The 17,940-nt window shown below is 48.9% G+C and overlaps 1 protein-coding gene across 2 annotated transcripts in view; it reads left to right on the forward strand.

Annotated features, from left to right (window-relative positions):
• The first annotated feature begins 8,915 nt into the window (after positions 1-8,915).
• CACNA1H (calcium voltage-gated channel subunit alpha1 H) overlaps positions 8,916-17,940 on the forward strand; it is a 137,101-nt gene continuing 128,076 nt past the window's right edge. For both annotated transcript variants that reach the window (XM_080386510.1, XM_080386511.1), the window contains exon 1: positions 8,916-17,648. In XM_080386510.1, coding sequence (XP_080242636.1) covers positions 17,556-17,648 — 93 coding nt within the window. In that variant the 5' untranslated portion in view covers positions 8,916-17,555. The remainder of the gene's footprint in view (positions 17,649-17,940) is intronic.

The following is a 17,940-nucleotide window of genomic DNA, read 5'->3' on the forward strand; positions in this document are numbered from 1 at the left end:
GTTGAGGCTCCCAGGAGCTGGCTTGTTGCCTTTTGCACTTGAGCACAATTACAATTTTCAGCAATCTCCTAGCATGGTCCAGTTGTGAGGCGTGGAGCAGTAAGTCCTGCTCTCACCAGGATGCTGGTGCAGTGCCCAGTCTCCATCCCTAGCAAAGGTGGTGTTCAGAGGCTGCCTTGCTTTTTTTTTTTTTGGTGGGTTTTTTTTGTTGTTGTTTTTTGGTTGTTTTTTTAAGACTGGCTCGTCTTTGGGGCAGAGAAAACATTTTCTGGAAATCAACTTCTAACCTAGCGATTCAGTCGCAGGGCCAGACTCTTTCTGATAGGAAAAAAAGGAGTTGATATTTCTAACCCAACTCAAAACCGGGTGGGTAGAACATGGTTTCTGAGTCCCCTGTTTTTCCATCTGTCAGAGCAACAGTGCGATCTGGTGCAAGGCAGCCACTTGTTCCTGCATCACCCAGCCATTTTAGGCACCCCCGTGCGCACGTCGAACAGGTCTGACCCCAGCCCTGGTGCCTTGCGCTGGGTGCCACACAGAGGGATTGGGGCACCACTGTGAGGGTACCAACCAGGCGCTGGCATGTTGGTTTTGTCACGGGTGATGCAATGTGTACATCACCATGGACCAGAGTAACTCAATTTCTTCCCGCTTGGCCCCTTCCACCCCGTTGTGATAGCTGGTGGGGCGGGAGGCACTGAAGAGGGTGTTTCCCATTGAGCTTGGAGTGGACCAGTGAGCCCTGCCAAAATGCTGGTAGTGAAATGTTTTTACTGGAGCAGGCTGTAGAGCAGAGGAAGGGGGAAACTGATAGACTTTTCATGTTGACACCATTACTAAATGCATGCATCATGTAGCTGGATGTACCGGGACTGGAGCATCCAGATCTGGAGGTGGATGCTTTATGTCCCATAACCTCAAGAAATCTGTTATAAAATCATCATGCTTTTCAGTTTTACTGTATTAACGTACCGTTCATCCCTTCCAAATGTGCCAAAGCTCCCATAAGCTGTGCTGAAATACAGAGACCTGCAATGGCTAAAGCAGCCAGGACTGTCCCACTGCTGCCTGCAGTGTGTGGCATTGTCCCCCTGAATCCTGCAGCTTGTCCCTGTGGGGCAGCCTGCAGGTTCCCAGGGGGAAACTTGGGGCCATTTCCCCTTTTTTTGGTGTATTTGGGATCAGTTGTTATCTCAGAAGTGCTGCATCTGAAATGTGCCTCGTTTCCTTTGGCATTAAGGGCTGCATTTGTCATCCCAGCACAGGCTACAGCTCAGATAAAAGGGAATAAAACTGGAGAGTTGTGCCAGGGAGGGAAAGCTCATAGAGAGGATGAAAGATCATTTTGGGTGAGATGCATGTAAATGCATTACTCATGCAAAGAAGCCGTTAAAGATCATGAGGCTCTTGGATACCACAACAGCAAGGCTGCTAACTCCCAGGATAGAAAAGCCACAAAGAACATCCTTGTGAAAGTGGGAGGAACGTATTTATATTTGCATTATAGCTGTTAAACCACAGGAGAGTAGATGATGTGTCACAGCTCTGGGATTCATTCAGCCATCCAGAAACACATTTCCCCTTGTGTCAGCCCAAGGGAAGGGGCAAGGACCGATGCAGGAGTCAATGCAAAATGGTTGTCCAGGCATCCAAACCTGCAGCGGGGACAAGCGAACCCTCAGGCAAGATTTCCAGTTAGTTTTGCTCCTGGCCAGTGTCTCCCTAGCAAAGTCCTTTTCTCAGCAATGTTGCAGTGTTACTAGCTGAAGGTCCATAGGGCACTGCTCAAAGGCATCTGAGCTGCGTGGCATCCCCAGCAAGCAGCGGTTCAGGTTCAGCTCCCCAGTCCTTATCATTCGCCAGCTAATCCAGGACAGCAAAGCAGAGAAAAAGCACCGAGGCATCCAGCCAAACCCAAATTTGTCAGGGGAAACCTAACCACACAGCATAAATGCTGCAATAGCGATGTGAAGGTTTTGGGGAGGGTGAGAGGGGTGGGAGAGGAAGGTTAACTCCAAAGTCCCTTAAACCATACTGCGATGCTGCCAGGACCAGCAGTATCCTGCACTGGGATGCTGTGACTGTGCCTCTGGCACTGGAATGTCCCCCATCACATGGGGACCCCATGCTGTTGCATGGCATCCCCATCACCTGCCTAAGTCCAGAGCACCTCCCATGACAAAGCGGGTCACTCTGTCATTAAAATCCTTTGCCTCCTGAGATTGCTGTAATTTAGGGAGTTATTACATTGCAAACGTGGGACACGGAGTTATTTAAAGCAGTAAGTAGAAAATCACTAGCTGATAATACAGCTTCCTTAAATTTGAGCTCATTTAAATGTCAGTCTAAACTGCCCCTTGATTCAAAGCTGCTTAAATTATTCTGAAAAATAATTGCCTCTATTCATCAGAAGAATGTGCCATGGATCCAAGTATAACATGAAGTGTTTGATTGGGGATTTAGTTTTATTACCCACCCCCCCTTTTTTTTCAATATTGCAGTCAGGGAAAAAAAAAAAAAAAAAAGAAAAGAAAAAAAGTCTCTGCTATGCCAGTAATACTCTCTGTTAAAAGAGCAGGTCAATCCATCAAATTGGAGTGCTGAGACAGGTGGGTTTCATCTGTCTGTGACAGATGCTGCTTATGCAAATCTATCACGAGACCCTGGCTGCAAAGGCGGTTGGCTTTTAAGGAACAGGACTTCAGTTTCCCGCAGCTGAATTAAAACATGCAGCTGTCCTGACAAGAAGAGCGAACACAGAGGTTGTCTTGGGGCAGATCTTGGGGACTTCCAGTGTCAGCACGGTCATTCTCAAAGCTGTGCTGTAGCAGGTATGTCTCTTGGGTACTGAGGATGAGCAGATGAGCAGGCGGTAAATGGAAAGTGATGAAAGTCACCAAAATCCCATCTGTTTCTAATGATTGCAATTATTATTGTCCTTTATTTTTGCCAGTTGTCACCTCGCTTAGCTCTGTGCATGCCCAGGTCCATGACCAGCCCAGATCCCCCAATGGCTTGGCTATGGCTCCTCTCCAGAGCCGGGACAGGGCAGTGCTGCTGCTGCATCCAGGCTGTTTGCATCCCAGAGGCAGGGAAGCCCCAGGTAGATGCAGTGCTGTGGGGCTGGCTGAACCGCTGCAAATGCCCGGCTGTGTTCTTTTACTCACTCAAAATTGGACTGCCTCTTTCCTTTTGGAAGCACTGAGGCACTTGGCAGGGCTGAAAGCCTTCCTGAGACCAGTTACAGCTGTCCAGACCCTGCGCAGAGACCAGCCGAGCGGAGAAAACTGCTCACTGAGCTCCAGCATGAGATGAGAGTTACAGTGAACACATCTGAACATCATCAGTTAGGTTAAGAGGGCATTTCTTGTGCAAAGCAGCCACACTTCTTGGATGTATTCATCTTCCCCAGCACAGCACGCGGCAGGAGCAGATGTTACAGCCAACAAGTCAGAAACATTTTGCTGTTTTGAAGCCACCCTCCAAGCCCTGTGCAGTCTGCCAGCTCCTCAAGTGGGTTACCCTTCCCTCAGCCCCTGTGCACCAAATGCAGCAGCACCAGGCAGTGGCCGCGGTTCCTTTCCACTCGGTGGCCGTGCCAGAATGTGTTCTCCCCTCTACTTCTCAAGTAACCCCGGGAAGGATCGTTAGAAATGGCATGGTGTAAATTCATCCAGGACCCATATGCATGCCAGGAACTGGCCCTTGACAGGCTCTGCTGGGCTGGCAGGGCAGGCGGTGGGTGCCTGTGCCCTGCACTGTCCCTGACCGCAGCTGGGAGCCATCCCTGGGGAACACAGGGGTGGCACATGCTGGTCAGGGCAGATTTTGTACCCAGGGAAAGTGCAAAGGCAGAGAGAGCATCCAGGCAGCCCCTGCCCACAGCGGCAGCAAAGAGCAGGAGCTACAGCAGAAGTAAGACTGAATCCAGACACTGTCAGAGCTCTGGACTAATTAGTTTCTTCATCTAAACAAACTTCATGCCCCGTGTGCATCCCTGATTTTTACCTTTGTATTAGCATTTCCCTGTCGCTCAATGCTTTCCGACTGGATGACATTTGGTATTGCTGTTTATTGACCCTGGGGACCACAGCGTTGACATTATTGCTACCAAGTGACATTTACATGGACACCGACGTCACATTGATATCGATAATGGCAGCCAAGTTTATGACACAGCATTAACTATGTGAGGCAAGAAGGGCAGCTTCTGTTATTGATGCTGATACTGTTTAAAAAAACCAAAACAAACAAATAATAAAATAAAAAAACCCAGCCAGTTTTAACATTGATTGACCATATTTCTGGCAAACCCATTGCCAGGCCATGAGAGCTGGTGTTGGCGAGCAGCCAGGGCTCAGGGACCTTCAGGGTGGCAATCCCAGCTGCAAAGACAGGGGAGCCAGCCCAGCCACGCTCGCTGCCTCCATTTGTCTCAGATCCTGCTGTCCTGATGTTGACAGAATTGATTTTCTCTGTGCATGAGCAGAGGACCAGGTTTGTTCTGATGTGCTGGAGCCATTTGCTGCTCATTCGTGGTGTTTGCTCGGTGACTCATCCCGTTCCGCCCTGAGTGGTGGGCAGCAGGACTCCGCTGTCGTGATGAGCCCTAGATCCCTGGGCTGGGTCATGGTTCCTCACCAATACCACGCTTATCCTCTGCCTGTCCTATCCCATAGACCATTTGCTTCATTGCTGTTATTGTTGTTATTATCATTATCATCATCTTTATTATTATTATTATTAGTCCCTCTATGCAAAGAGTGTTTTGGCTTTCTCCAAAAGCCTGTGAAGTTCAGGGCGCAGCGGCTCAGCAGCCAGTGGCCAGATCCCATCGCAGGATGAGGATTCATCCATGCAAGGAAAACGCTGGCTCCTCGGGCAGCTGGCGGCCGAGCAGGTTTTGAGGGTGTCGCTGGTTAAATCACCCACGGGGCGAGAGTGGGACGAGGAGGGGCAGGGTGGGGGTCGGAGCAGTGGTGTGGAAGCACAGCATCCCTCCTCAGCTGTTAAATGCTTCATACCCAGCTGGAGGGAGAGCCCCAGCACTTGTATAATTCATGCCCCAAATTTCTGCCTTGTTTGCCATCTGAGAAATCATCACTTTTAATGGTGGCTGGTTCTCCTGCCTGGTATGGACACCGGCCACGCAGGGAACTGCTGCGGGCATGGCTGGAAATGGGCAGGGATGAGGCAAATCCAAGCCAAGAAGCCCCCTGCCAAGTCGTTACCTTCTTGGGACTGATCTCTTGTGACGGCAAATATTTAGAAATCCTGGATAAAGGCTACAGGGCACATTGAATTTGAAAAGGCAACAACGTTTTAATGTGAGTGACCGATTTTAGCGTGAAACAGCCAAGTGGAGGGAGATTAGATCAGGCTGGTGGAAACATCCCTCTCTGGGTGCGGTTTGGCTCATTAAGACAGGGATCAATGTTGGTAATAAATGTAATATTTAAGGGGTTTGAAACCACCCTAGGCTACTCTGAGGCTGTGACAGGATCGATCCTGGCTGCGGGCTGCCGGGGGTAAGTCACCCCTCCGCTGTGTGTCCCTGTGTCTCAGCCCAGGACCCCAATGGCAGAACTGGCCAGGGCTGGGGCCACAGGGGGAGATGTGGCTGAAATGCAGCAGATAAGATTTTTTTACAGACTTGACCTTTTTTAAAAAACAGTTGGACCCAACATAGCTGAATTGTCATAGAAACAAGAAAAAAATCTCCGTGGCTGCTCTCTCCCTTGCAAACACCAGCCATGAAAGCCATGGTGGGGCACTAACAGTGTGTAAAACACCTGAAGCATCTAAGGTAGGGAAGAAAACCACACTTTTTCTCTTTCCTGAGAATCAGGTTCAAAATTCTCACTAAAATTATTGCAGTATAGGTCATCGTGGCACGAGGCGAGTATCTAGGAGCCTGCGCTGGGGAACTGTGGGCTGTTTGCTGGGGCAAGCACCATGGCATTGGGGTCACTGGTCCCTCGGGAGCTTTTTCTCATACTCTTGTCATCTAAAGGTCAGTTCCCGCTATCGCCAGGGCTGCTGGGGTGCATTGCATCCTTAGTCCCACACAGCTCTGTCTGTAGCTGAAGTGAAGGACAGAGGAAAGAAAAAGTACAACTATTGCTCTTCCAGCATCTTTTATCTTTTGACCTTTCATTTGCCCTCAGAAACCTGGAGGAGCGTTTGGGTTTGGAGGTGATCGGCAGTGGGCATGAGAGTCCTGTGCCTGCTGCGAGAGCGTTACTCGGCGCAGTTGATCTGATAATATCTAGAGAGCCACATCCCCACAAGTGATATTTCCATGGGAAATACTAGCTATTGTCCTGCTAATGCAAACACAGCCTGAGGTCCTGCCTTGGATGATGCCTGGAAGGAGGCTCAGAGGGCTCAGGATGGGGTGCAAATTCTGCCTGACAACACCCCCCCCCCCCCCCCCAGTTTGGAAGACCCACATGGGGAGGGTGTTTTGTCTCCTTTACTTTGTACTGCACTATGTGGGTGCAAATGGGGCTTGCGAGCAGGAGTGCTGGCCCTCGCAAACCATCCCTCCAACCTCTTTGCTCATATTCCCCATCTGTAAAGGGGGGGGGGGGGGGGGGGGGGGGAGGGTGTGTTACCCACCACACAGTGCTTCTGCAAAGATTAATTTCTTTGCTTGCTTTTTCTTGTAAAGCACTTCTCCCTGGCTGGATGGATGAGGCAGAGAAGACAAAGTCATCATCTTCTCTTTATTTTCAGGATTCCAGCTGAGTTTGGTTTCCCAAGGGTTGCGTTTTTGAGGCAGCGAGCTGGTGGAGCAATTTAGCTGAGTGCAGGCTGGGAATGGCATGCATTTTGCTACGGGCACATGTAGGGAAAAGGCAAATGGGATGCAAAGGTGACATGTTTCCAGGGGACTTGCAGCCCTGGAGTGGCTTCATCTTAGCACTGACCTTCCTCAGAAGGGATGCTGCACGGTCTCCTGCAGGTGACAGCTCCTAGTCCTCAGCACCAAGGGCACAGGGAAAGCTGCTTCCCCCCCTTGGTCCATCTAATTCACCAGGATACTGGTGTAAATGGGAGAAGCTGCACTTGGTCCAGATCTGCTGATGCAGCAGCTGCATGAGGCCAGTGATATTTACTCTGAACCCCCCTGTGTGTCTCCCCACAGGAAAAGCACGTTTGTATTTACCCACAGACAGAAAGCAGAAATCAGAAAGCCGAATAGACCCCAGAAGCAGTAGCCTGTCGCTTCATATGATGTGAGCCGAACTCAGTGAGGACAGGGCTGGTGGCAGGCGGCTGGTGAACCACATCTCCCACCTCCTCTCCCCACAGCCCCTTCCCATATCGCCTACCACCAAGCAAAGCTGGCACAGGAGATATTTAGGGCTCAACCTCCTGCCCAGGGGGACACCCCCAGCAGCATCCTTTTGGGAAGCCAAGCGGCAGCCCCGAGTTGCCATGACACTGAGCCACCCCCGAGGATGCGGCTGCAGCTTTCTGCCCTCCGTGACCTGTTTCCTGAGGATTTGGCGTCCCACCCACGCACCCGTCTCTCTCAAGCAATTACCTGCTCTGATTGCTCACCCTCGCATGTCACTTCTTAGATAGGTGCTTATATGTATTTTAATCAAGTGAGTCATGCAGGCGGAGCGGACTAGGCAAAACACTGTTTCTGTCCTTGTCTCCTTGCTGGGTAAATGATAGCTGGGAATTTAGTGAGTGTGAAACGCTCTCATTTGGGTGGATTTAGTGGATTTGGTGGTTGAACGGGTTGTGATGTGTTTAGAGATCATTTGGGTTTATTTTGGATGAAGTGGGAGGACTTGATCTCTGGCCCTGAGATCTGCGAGTGCCGTCAATCAGCAATAACGCCTTTGAATTATTCAGGGATTTTATCGAAATACATGGAGGTGGCAGGAACAGAATCTTTCCTGGGTGGCCTGAACCCACCGCTCAAGGGCTTCAGAGCCATCATCACAGGCAAGAAAACCATGCTAACCCCAACTCCTCTGGCATGGGCCAGCCATGGGGTTCCAGCTGCAGAACTTAAATCATGCAAGGTGGTGTTTTCCATCATATAATCAAAATGAAAACTCAGAGGGCAGCTCCCAAGCCAGCCTGGCACAGCACAGCTCTGCCAAAGTCCCTCTATGTCACTTTAATCGATACAACCTTGTTTGCTTGCGGGGCATCTCACAGCAGTTAAGGATGCCTTAACGACGTGCTAAATCCATTTGCTATCATCACTCTGGGTATTAACAGGCACTAATTTAACACAGGCAGTGGAGGTGATTTTTCCAGGGTGATGCATGCCAGCAGGCTGATGTGAGGAGGTTTTCCTCTGGGTTTGGGCGTAGCAATGATTTGCATTGCCTTGATTTCCCTGCTGAGCTTGTTTGGGAGGTGCGAGCTCTGCCGGGACAGGTTTGTGCTGGGAAGGCACATGGCAGGGAAGAGTAATGGTAGTGATCAGGTTTTACGGAGCCTGGTTGTACGCTCAGAAAGCCCCAAGAACAGGGAGGATTAGTGTTGCATTGACTGAGCCGCATCAGGAGGCAGCGCGAGCATGTGCACCCCTCGAGGTGCTTTTATGCCTGTAGCATCCTTTTAGTTTGAAGCTTAATCCCCAATAGCTGCGACTTGCTGCATCGGCTGTCTTTTAACAGCCTTACAAAGCTGTGACAACAGGCAAGGAAAATGAAGCTGTCTGACAAATGACACATGACAAGGACCTGGAGTTAACTGCTTTTAAATTCATTATGGCTCCAAAAGATTGGCTTGAGCAAGGTGAATGATTTCAGGTGCATAATAAGATGGATTTAGCCTCCTTTTACTGCCAGTGAATGATCTGTGAACAGCTTTGATCTCTGCATTACAGTCACTACCAAGATTTGTCAGTCAGGGTGGGTTCTTTGAGGACCGCTGGTGGCTCGGTTGCACACGAGTGACTTTTCCGCTGCAGGACAAATGCCAACTTCTTGGTGCTTTTTACCTTAGGTGCAAATACTCTTTTCAGCTGCCCAGAGTGCCAAAATGAAAGAGGAGGCATCTGAAGGGCATGTGGGAAACCTGGGCACTGAACACAGCCACTGTGCAGCAGGTCTGGGGTTTGCAGGGAGCTGTGCAAGGCTCTTGGGAGCTGCGGGAAGGTTTCTGCGTTGCATGATGATGAACATCGCAACAGGGGAGTGTTACAGGTTTGGGATGCCCTGGCTGCAATGCATACAGCACATCTGGGATGGCCAGGGCTGCAACCTGCCATGCTTCAGCCAAAAACCATCTGGCAAGGACAGATCTGCCCCAAAATCAGCTCCCCCATCTCTGGCTGTGCAAGGCAAAGGGAATTATTCGCATTTTGGGGGAGAAAGGCATACCCTGCAGCAGATCAGCAGAACAGCCTGTTGCTCAAGATCCATTTGGGGCTGGTACCGGGTTGGAGTCCCGTTATGGTTATTTTATAACAAACTAGTGGGATGCAATTATTCCAGTAACTCAGGCTAATCCTTTCTTAAACAAGAATTCTCTGCAGCCAGTCCCATCTCCAAAGACATGTGCCAACTTGGTGTCTTTCAGGCTGAAATATTGCTTCTGGTCTGCGTGTTTGTGGTGCTGTTGGGGAGGTATATATTTCTGAAGTATGGCTGCCTCATTTTGTTTTACAATTCATAAGCAAACGCACCCAAATGATCCAGTGCAGTATGGGCACTAAAAATAGCTTTAATCAATCAACTTTTTAAAAGTAAGAATGTTCCTTAAAATTATGCCAGCACCAGCCAGCGCTGCCTCTTGGGAATTTTATTCTGACTCATTATTCTTCCAGTTCTGTTCTTTCTTTTTCTTTCTTTTTATTTTTTTCCTGCTCCTATTTACCAAATATCATTGAGTTTGGACTGGTTTCCGTTACTTAGCATACAGGATGAGGTGGATACTGCAGACTTTTAAAGCTATTTTTGTTACTGGTAGCATGAAGGGATGGGAAGCATTATTACTGTAATTTGCTGGTATTTGGGTAGCACCCCTAAACAGCAGTAAAACAGGCACTAGGTACTTCAGTATTTCTGCATCGGAGCAGCTCCCACCCATACCCAGACCTTTCAGAGTGGTCAGTCAGAGGACAGGGACACACAGATGCTGTGAGGCTCGGTGGGACAAGGCAACAGCAGTGCCCACCCCAGCCCCTGCTCTCCCCCCCCATCCCCATCGATTTTTCGTGCAAGTGCTTCAGTGCTCCATAGCTTTGCAGGAGCCCTGTTGCCATCTCACGGAGCAGCTGCTTTGTGGGCTGACCAAGGATGTGGGCATCCTTGTGGCCTCAGGGTCTGCTGGACCACTCAGCTGGAGGACCCAGCCCCTCTCCTGCCTCTCCTCCTGCAGCTGGTTGCACTCGAGGTGCTGGGCTGGGTGGTTTACAAGCAGGTCCTCAGGTTTCCGACCAACCTTGTTGCTAAAGGCAAAATAAGGCTGCGATTCTGCAAAGGAGGGATTACATGCCCGAGTCCTGCTGCTCTCTGGTGAGCAGTACATACCCAGCTCACCAAGAGCACTCCAAAAATCCCCGTCTCTCAGATGTGTGTGTGTATATATATAAGTGTGTATGTATGTTTAGTGCATTAGTCACATCTTAGACTATAAAAACTGAAACTTCAGTTGGCTGCTCCTTCTGTAAACATATGTTCTCCTTGTAACTATAACTTGGCTTTTGTTGCTTTGTGTTATTCCTCAGCATCGTGTGCAGTACGTACGGATACGATAACAGTAATAATCACCATACTGCCAAATCCGAGTGTTTAAAATAATGGGTTAAGTCTCCAAAATCCCCTGACTGGCTTAAAAATAATAAGATTATGTGAAAATAGTAAGTGCCATGATCTTGTCTTGCTGCTTTTCGGTTGCTGGGCACTTAAGCTTTTGGCTCCTGCCTCTCTCCAACTTGGGCACTTAGAAATGAGGGTTGGGGCTAGGGAGGGGAACTTTTAGATGAAGCTGAGACTGATCCCTGTGAAGGACCTGGGAATCTGAAGCAGCATGTCCTTTGTCACGAGGCATGGGATGAAAGCAAGGGAGTTTGCAACACAGTGGTAATGTGGTCCTGGCATTTTTTACTGTGTTTATGGCAGAAATATTTTTAGAACTGGAGTGACGGATGGTAGAGAGCATCTCCCTGCAGATGGGGAGGTGCAGACTGGCTGAGCTGCCCAGCGAAGAAGACTGGTTGCGTTATGGTACGTCAGAGCCTGACCTACGCCCACGTCACTGGAGTTCTCTTTGCGTTACTTGGGGTGGCAAAATAACCGATGTGGAGCGGACGAGACCCAAACCAGGGTTGCAGGCATGGCAGTCTACTCTGTACCTATACAATTTTAAAAGAGATATTGAAAACCTAGTCTTCAAGACAAGCAGTTTATTTTTCTTTCACTTTTGTATTTAAGGGGGCCTTTACATTTTTAAAGAAAATACTAGACTTTGACCTACAGTGCAAGAAATCCCCTTATAGCATTCCACAAATATGTAAGGATCTGAAAGTCTTCTAGAAACACGAACTATCCACTTTGTTTTGCTGGCTAAAATGTGTGAAACAGAGATCCAAGTTGCATCATTGCAGTTAATTTTGCTTTTCTCTTTTGGCTGAGAAGCAGAGGTTTATGGTGGGAAGGAGCTGGAGGACGCTGGATTTGGGCTTGGCATTTTTCAGCGCAGCAGAGTCATTCTTTGCTTCTGCCTGCAACCATCCATGTCATGGTGTGCAAACCATCTCCAGAGGAGATGTCAGGAGCTGTCAGGCTGGGCTGCAGCTGATCTCTCACTGTACTTAGATCTGTGCTTAAACGGGTTGGACTAAATGGCTGCAAAATACAGCAGGAGCGCTGAGCTCAGTGAGGACACTGGTTATTTCTGCTTTTGCTTTGGTTTGTTCTGTTGCCATAAACTCAATGGAATTAAGTCTCTTCCAAAGCTAAATGTGAGGGTCTGCATGCCAGGCTGTTAATGTTCTCCCTCTGGGTTTTGTCCTTGCAACCCGTGGGCAGGTCTGTGTGCTGCTGGCCGGAGGTGCTGTGGTGACACCGGAGTCTGCCCCATTCCTCTGCTCCTTGGTTTAGGGCCTGAGGTCAGTAATGCAAAAAGTCACAAATGCACTGCTTTAAAAAGGGAAAGAGGAAAAGAAAAATTTAAATCCGAGGCTGAATGCAAACTTGTCTACAGGAAACACTGGCTGCATTAAGACAAATTGATGGTATGAAATGACATACCACTGCAGGCATCCTCACTCCACTCTGCATCCTAAGATGCAAACTGACTCTGACATCCCGCTCTGCTCTGGACCCACCAGACGGCAGTTTTGAAGACTTTTTTTTTTTTTTTTTTTTTTTTCTGTGCTTGTCAGCTGGATTCCTTAATTAATCGGTAATTTCCTTAGGAGATGAGAGTCTTGCTGTGTCACTGCCTTGGTGACAGAGGAGCTGTGCAAACCCCACTGCCAGTGGCAGAGGGCAGGGGCTGCTGACAGAGGCAGGAGGTGCTGGGAGCACTTCCTTTGGGCAGAACACAGGCACAGCTCCTACACAGCTTTATTTTGGGTTGCCAGCTCCTCAAACACATTCTCTGGCACTGCTACCAGTGGCTAGGTGACAGGGAGTCGACGAGTGGCCAGCCAGCCTCAGCTTTCTGTACTGGGCTCATGCCATTTGGTTTTCCTGCTGGAAACACTCGAGATTTTCTTGAGCAACTGCTTCAACACACCCTTGAATTCCCATCTCTCTTTTAAAATCAAGTCAAGGCCTTACCAGCTATGTTGGCACAGCAGAGGTTAGCGGGAAAAGCAGGTCTTGCCCATGCAGAGGTATCTTCTGGCAACCAGAGCTCTTAATCCTCAAGCTCCTGGTCTTTTCCTGGAGTTGGTTTTAGTAAAACCCTCTGAAAAGCTGCTGGAGAGCACCAGCATCAGGACAGCATCAGCCCTTGCACTAACAGCAGGTGGGGCCAAAAACATTTTGGGGCAGAGCCTGGTTTCTGTGATGCTACTTCTAAACTCAGGACTAGATTTTAGTGTAAGAGACTGTGTCAATCCTGCACACAGTGCTGTGCGGCCAGGAGCAGCCCTCCCCCCGGGCGGACAGGGCTCTGCCACTCCCCAGCTCCTGCCTGAAGGGTGTCTGGGGGATTTAAGCTTGGCCCAGATACGCTTGAGATGTCATTACCCTGGAATTTGTGGCAGAGGAAGAAATATTAAGCAAATCTTTTGCAATTATCTTTGCCTCCAGCAGTTAGTCTAGATCTCCCCTTTGCATCTTTTGCTTTTCAAATCTCCTAGTTGCGAAGTTGGTTGCTTTTAAACTGGGTGGTGCTTCGGTGGCCTGGAGAGCAGCAGTTTCCATGGTAACTCAGAAGTACCCATTTTTGCAGAGTCACGGTTTTAGCGGGTGGAAGCCACTGCTGCTGCCGGGGGACCAGGAGAGCCCTAAGCCAGCCCTAACCCATCGCAGCTTCAGCATCTCCAGTGCCACTCAGGGTGTGAGCCAGAGCCCTGCATGGCTGAGCTGGGTGTCACCATCCCTCACCTTCCTTGACCTCCTGATGGCCAAAAAAGCCAGGCAGGGTGTGCAGCAATGCTGCAGGGTCATCCGCGAGGCTGTTCTGTGCCGTGGGACTTCTGCCCCAGCCCCTTCTCTGCTACTTCTGCTGGCACAGGCCCAGTGTTGGGCTGCTCTCAGACTTTTTTCCCACCTTTTCATGTCTTTCTCCTCTGGGTGTTTTCCCATAATTATTAGAATGGGACCTTTCTTTCCTGATGGGCATTTAGAAGTGGCCCAGGCTTCATGGGAAGGATGCTGCACAAAGGTGCTCTCTGTAATGCCATCCTGAAAAGCAGCAGCATCTCCCACCCCCCAGGGGTTTGCTTTGGGACGTATCCACATGGCTGCTGAATTCCGGGTGGCTTTGGGGGGCTCTGGGGTGTTAAAACACAGCTTTTGGGGCTCCTTGGAGCCAGGAGCCAGGAAGTGGGGAGTGAACTGAAATTCAATGAACTGAAATTCCCTTGAATATCTGTGTACCGGAGGGAGGGAGGATTAGTCTTGTTGGGGCAGACCACTCAGGGTAATCCCACTTTCGAATTAGGGATTTCACTGTCATTAATCAGATGTGAAAATAAATAGGGCAGGAGCTTAATGCCTTCGAGGGAGCCACAGGCACAGGAGGAGAAGGTGGGCTGGAAGGGCTGAGCAGGGACAGGACCTTTCAGCTCAGACCCCTTCAGCCGCATCCCTTCGGGAAGGGTTCGGGTATGACAGGAGGACAGGAGCATCCCCAGAAAATGTCTGAGCCCTGAGCAGGGGATTCCTCCTCCCTCCTCCAGCCAAAGCAAAACTGTTCCCTACAGTGGGTTTTCTTCCATCTTTTCAGCCTTTTCTTCAAAGGCAACACAAGTTTTCTTTTGTCTCCTTCCTTTCTACATGCAGCAGCATTGTCATTTCCATCTCACAGTCGTGGCTGAGCCTTGCTGACTATGCTGACAGCCTCTAAACACCTGTGACCACAAAGCTGTGGGATAGCCTTTCTTTTTCTCTTAGAAAATTAAAACAACACTTCTGACATCCTGAAATACACCAAATTTGGCTTTGATGTTAGATGGACAGGGGACGGTAGTGGTTCTGCCTGTCATTAAGGAATCAAGGCACTTGTTTCCACTCCAGTGACAATTCTTCTCCTGCAGGTGATTATTTAACCATAAAAAACTTAATTAGATCATTCAGAATAAAGGAAGGAAGTTTTTTAGAAATCTGACGAGCAGAGTGCCTGAACAAATGTCCGGGGTAGCTCAGCAGAACAGGGGCTTCATCCCACAACTATCTTCAGCCTTAGGCTTCAGTCACTCCACAGAAACCAAAAATCAGGGGCAGATGCCAAATCCAGAGGGTAGGCAGGTTTTCTGCTCAGAAAAATTTCTTTTTGAAATGTTTGTCATTTTATATCATTATGAGAGTGATCTGAGCAGCAAACAGGCACCAACCCAGAAGACGGAAGCACCTGGGGCACGGCAGACCCTGGTATCCATCAGGGTTTCCCATGCTCCTAAGGACTCCCTTCAGCAATGGGCTGTGCTTCTGCCTTTCAAGAGACAGATTCTTCCATATTTTTTTTAAAAAAGTCTGTCTTAACTGAATGTTGCCATCAAAACCGGTCCCTGCTGATGATTCACTTTTGACAAATCAGTGTTTTCTAATGGAAAACAAAATCTAATTCTTGATGAGTTCTGCTAGAAACAGGGGCTCAGGTGGTGGGGAGCAGGACGGAGAACAGGAACACGACCAGCAACCCTTGGTGGATCATGGGTCAAAAGCCTTATCACCTTGTGGTGGGGAAAAGCCTACGTTATACACTTCCCCAGTGCTGTAGCAGCAGGGGATGGACTTGGCACAAGCCCAGGATCAGTGTCCCAGGGCAGGAGCAAGGTTGGAGCAACCAGGCACAGGGCCAGTGTGCTCCCCTCCTCTGGGGGAAGCAGGAGACCTAATGCATCAGCGTAGTTACACCTTTTTTAACAGCTCAAAATACAGGTGCTTTTATTTTTTTTACTTTAGAGGGAAAAAATTATCTGCAAGTTTAATAACTGAAATGAATGCAACTGCAGGCACCCTGGGAATAGCACAGGAGCCCTGTTTACAGGGAGTTCCACATGAATCCCATCAAGCAATGCAAATATTGTAAGTAGGATATGGCCACGGGTTGGGCTTTGTTTGGGTCCAGTGCAGGCTATTTTCTCTGTGGAGCAAGATCGCTACTCTGCATCTAATTAGGCAAAAGGAAAGGGCATCCAAACAGCCCCTAAATATGTCAAAAATCAGAAAGAAATCATTGAAGGGAGGGAGGAATTCAAGTAAACCAATGTTGGTATTTCAGCGATGCACAAGTCCTCTGGGGCTGTGGCCATGAGCTTTGCCTGCTCCAGCTCCTTCTGCATCGCTGACGAGGTGACCTGGGTTTTTGTTTTAATTTGTTTATTCGATTTTATGCATTTCCATTTTAGACAACTGCGTTTCCAAGTCTGATGTGTTTGGTCCCCAGCATGGGCTCGAAGGTGATCCTAGCTCTGAACTTTTAAATTAAGGCCCTCTCTAAAATGAGAAGTGGGTTGGTTGCAGGTTTTCGGGAAGCTGCAGGACCAGACCCTGCTGATTTCTCTTTTTTCTATTAATCTGGGTAAATGAGAGTGTGTATGCAAAAGGAGTTTGAGACTGCAGCCTTGTACACACCAAATCCTATGCTGCCATAAATCTTACACTGAACTAATAAAATGCCAGATAAAATATATCTAAAAGCAGCAGAGGTAAATACAGTAAGGGTTTTTTGTTCAGGTTTCCAAAGCAGAAGAGCTGTTGTTATCAGAAATAAGACAATGTCTATGTGGTTCTTTCTCCATGATCCCTTGCTCACATATGTTTGTGTGTTTGAAAGCATAAGGGTTTATTCATACACAGATGTTTCCAATTATTTTCCTAAGAACAGATCTCTCATTCCTGCTTAATTTGTGAAACTCCTATTTAGTTCTCCCAAGTCTTATTTTATTATTTTTAATAGTCATACCAGCAGCAGTAATCATAAGCTTTGGGCCTGGTTTTCAACAATCAAGTGATGCAAATCGCCACTTACTACATTGAAACTACTGATAGTAGTGCAGTTGAGCACTGGTGGGTCCTGTAAGAGCGTATGGTCTTCTGGGGGATTTTTAGTGCCTGGAGACATCCAGCCTTGAGCCCTTTCCTTCCCTTTCAAAGCCCGTGCTGTGCACCCTGGGTCCTGGTTTATATCTGTATCCCGACACAATGCCATCCTTGGTGCTACCAACTTGTGCCACCAGCTTGGCTTTGTTTTGCCTTCATCCTCGGTCATGATGTAAAACTCAAAATGGACTCTATAGATCCTTGAGACTTAGAAACCAGGAGGAATGAGGTAACCTGTATTCAGCACATGTTCTCATGACTCGAGATGGAAACCAGCAGAGAAACCTCGCTGGTTGGAGCAAGGAACCAGGCACAAGCCGGGTTTTCTGGTGGTGGTGGTGCCTGAATTAATTAATCTATCCTTGTCTTGCTTTCTTTAGCTTGGTAGTGAAAGAGTTAATTCTGGCAGACCTGTGGGGTGATTCACTGCTAAAACTCTTTGAGATCTGTAGATAAAAGTTGCTGTGGGAGGAGGACAGAGGCTGCTCTGCTCTCAGCTGCCCTGGGCATGCATGAAGAAGAGAAGAGGATGAAGTGTGTGGGACCTGAGAGGGAAAGCATAGCTGTGCGCCTGGTTGCACTTCTCTGGCTTTGCTGCTGTGTAGGAAATGAAAGGCATGGCTTGTTCCTTCATCTCAACAGGAGCATCCTTTCCAAGGCCCTTTCCTCAGTTGCCAAAATCTTCAAACCTCAGCAAATCTGGGCCGTTTGGCTGTGTTTTCTTCTTTGCTTGTGCCAGGAGTGAAGGCTTTTTGATGTGTAAACAGCATGGTGCCTCAGCTTTCCCCCTCCTGACTTTGAAGTGTGTGCTCTCCTTAACACCTTCCTCTCACCTGGTTCGAGCACATCAGCATGCTGGTCATCCTCCTGAACTGCGTCACCCTGGGCATGTTCCAGCCCTGCGAGGATGTGGAGTGCCAGTCGGAGCGGTGCACCATCCTGGAGGTAAGGATCCTACGCAGCCCTGCTTGCTTGGGACGTGCGGGATGCAGGGTGGTGACCGTCCCGGGAGCTGGGACCCCCATCTTGTCTGTCTCCCCCAGGATCCAGCCATGAAAGCCCTTCCCATAAGGCTGATTTTCCCAATAAGCCACGCTTCGGCATGCAAAGCCTGTCCTCTGAGGGGACCTGCTGGCCCTAGATGCGACCCAAAGGCTGACTGATTTAGACTTACCCAGCATGATCCTTTCTCTACACATTTAATAAGGGTAGGGGGGCTCAAAACTGGGCATCCAGC

Source organism: Falco punctatus, assembly GCF_963210335.1.
Source record: "Falco punctatus genome assembly, chromosome: 4".
Taxonomy (NCBI): domain Eukaryota; kingdom Metazoa; phylum Chordata; class Aves; order Falconiformes; family Falconidae; genus Falco; species Falco punctatus.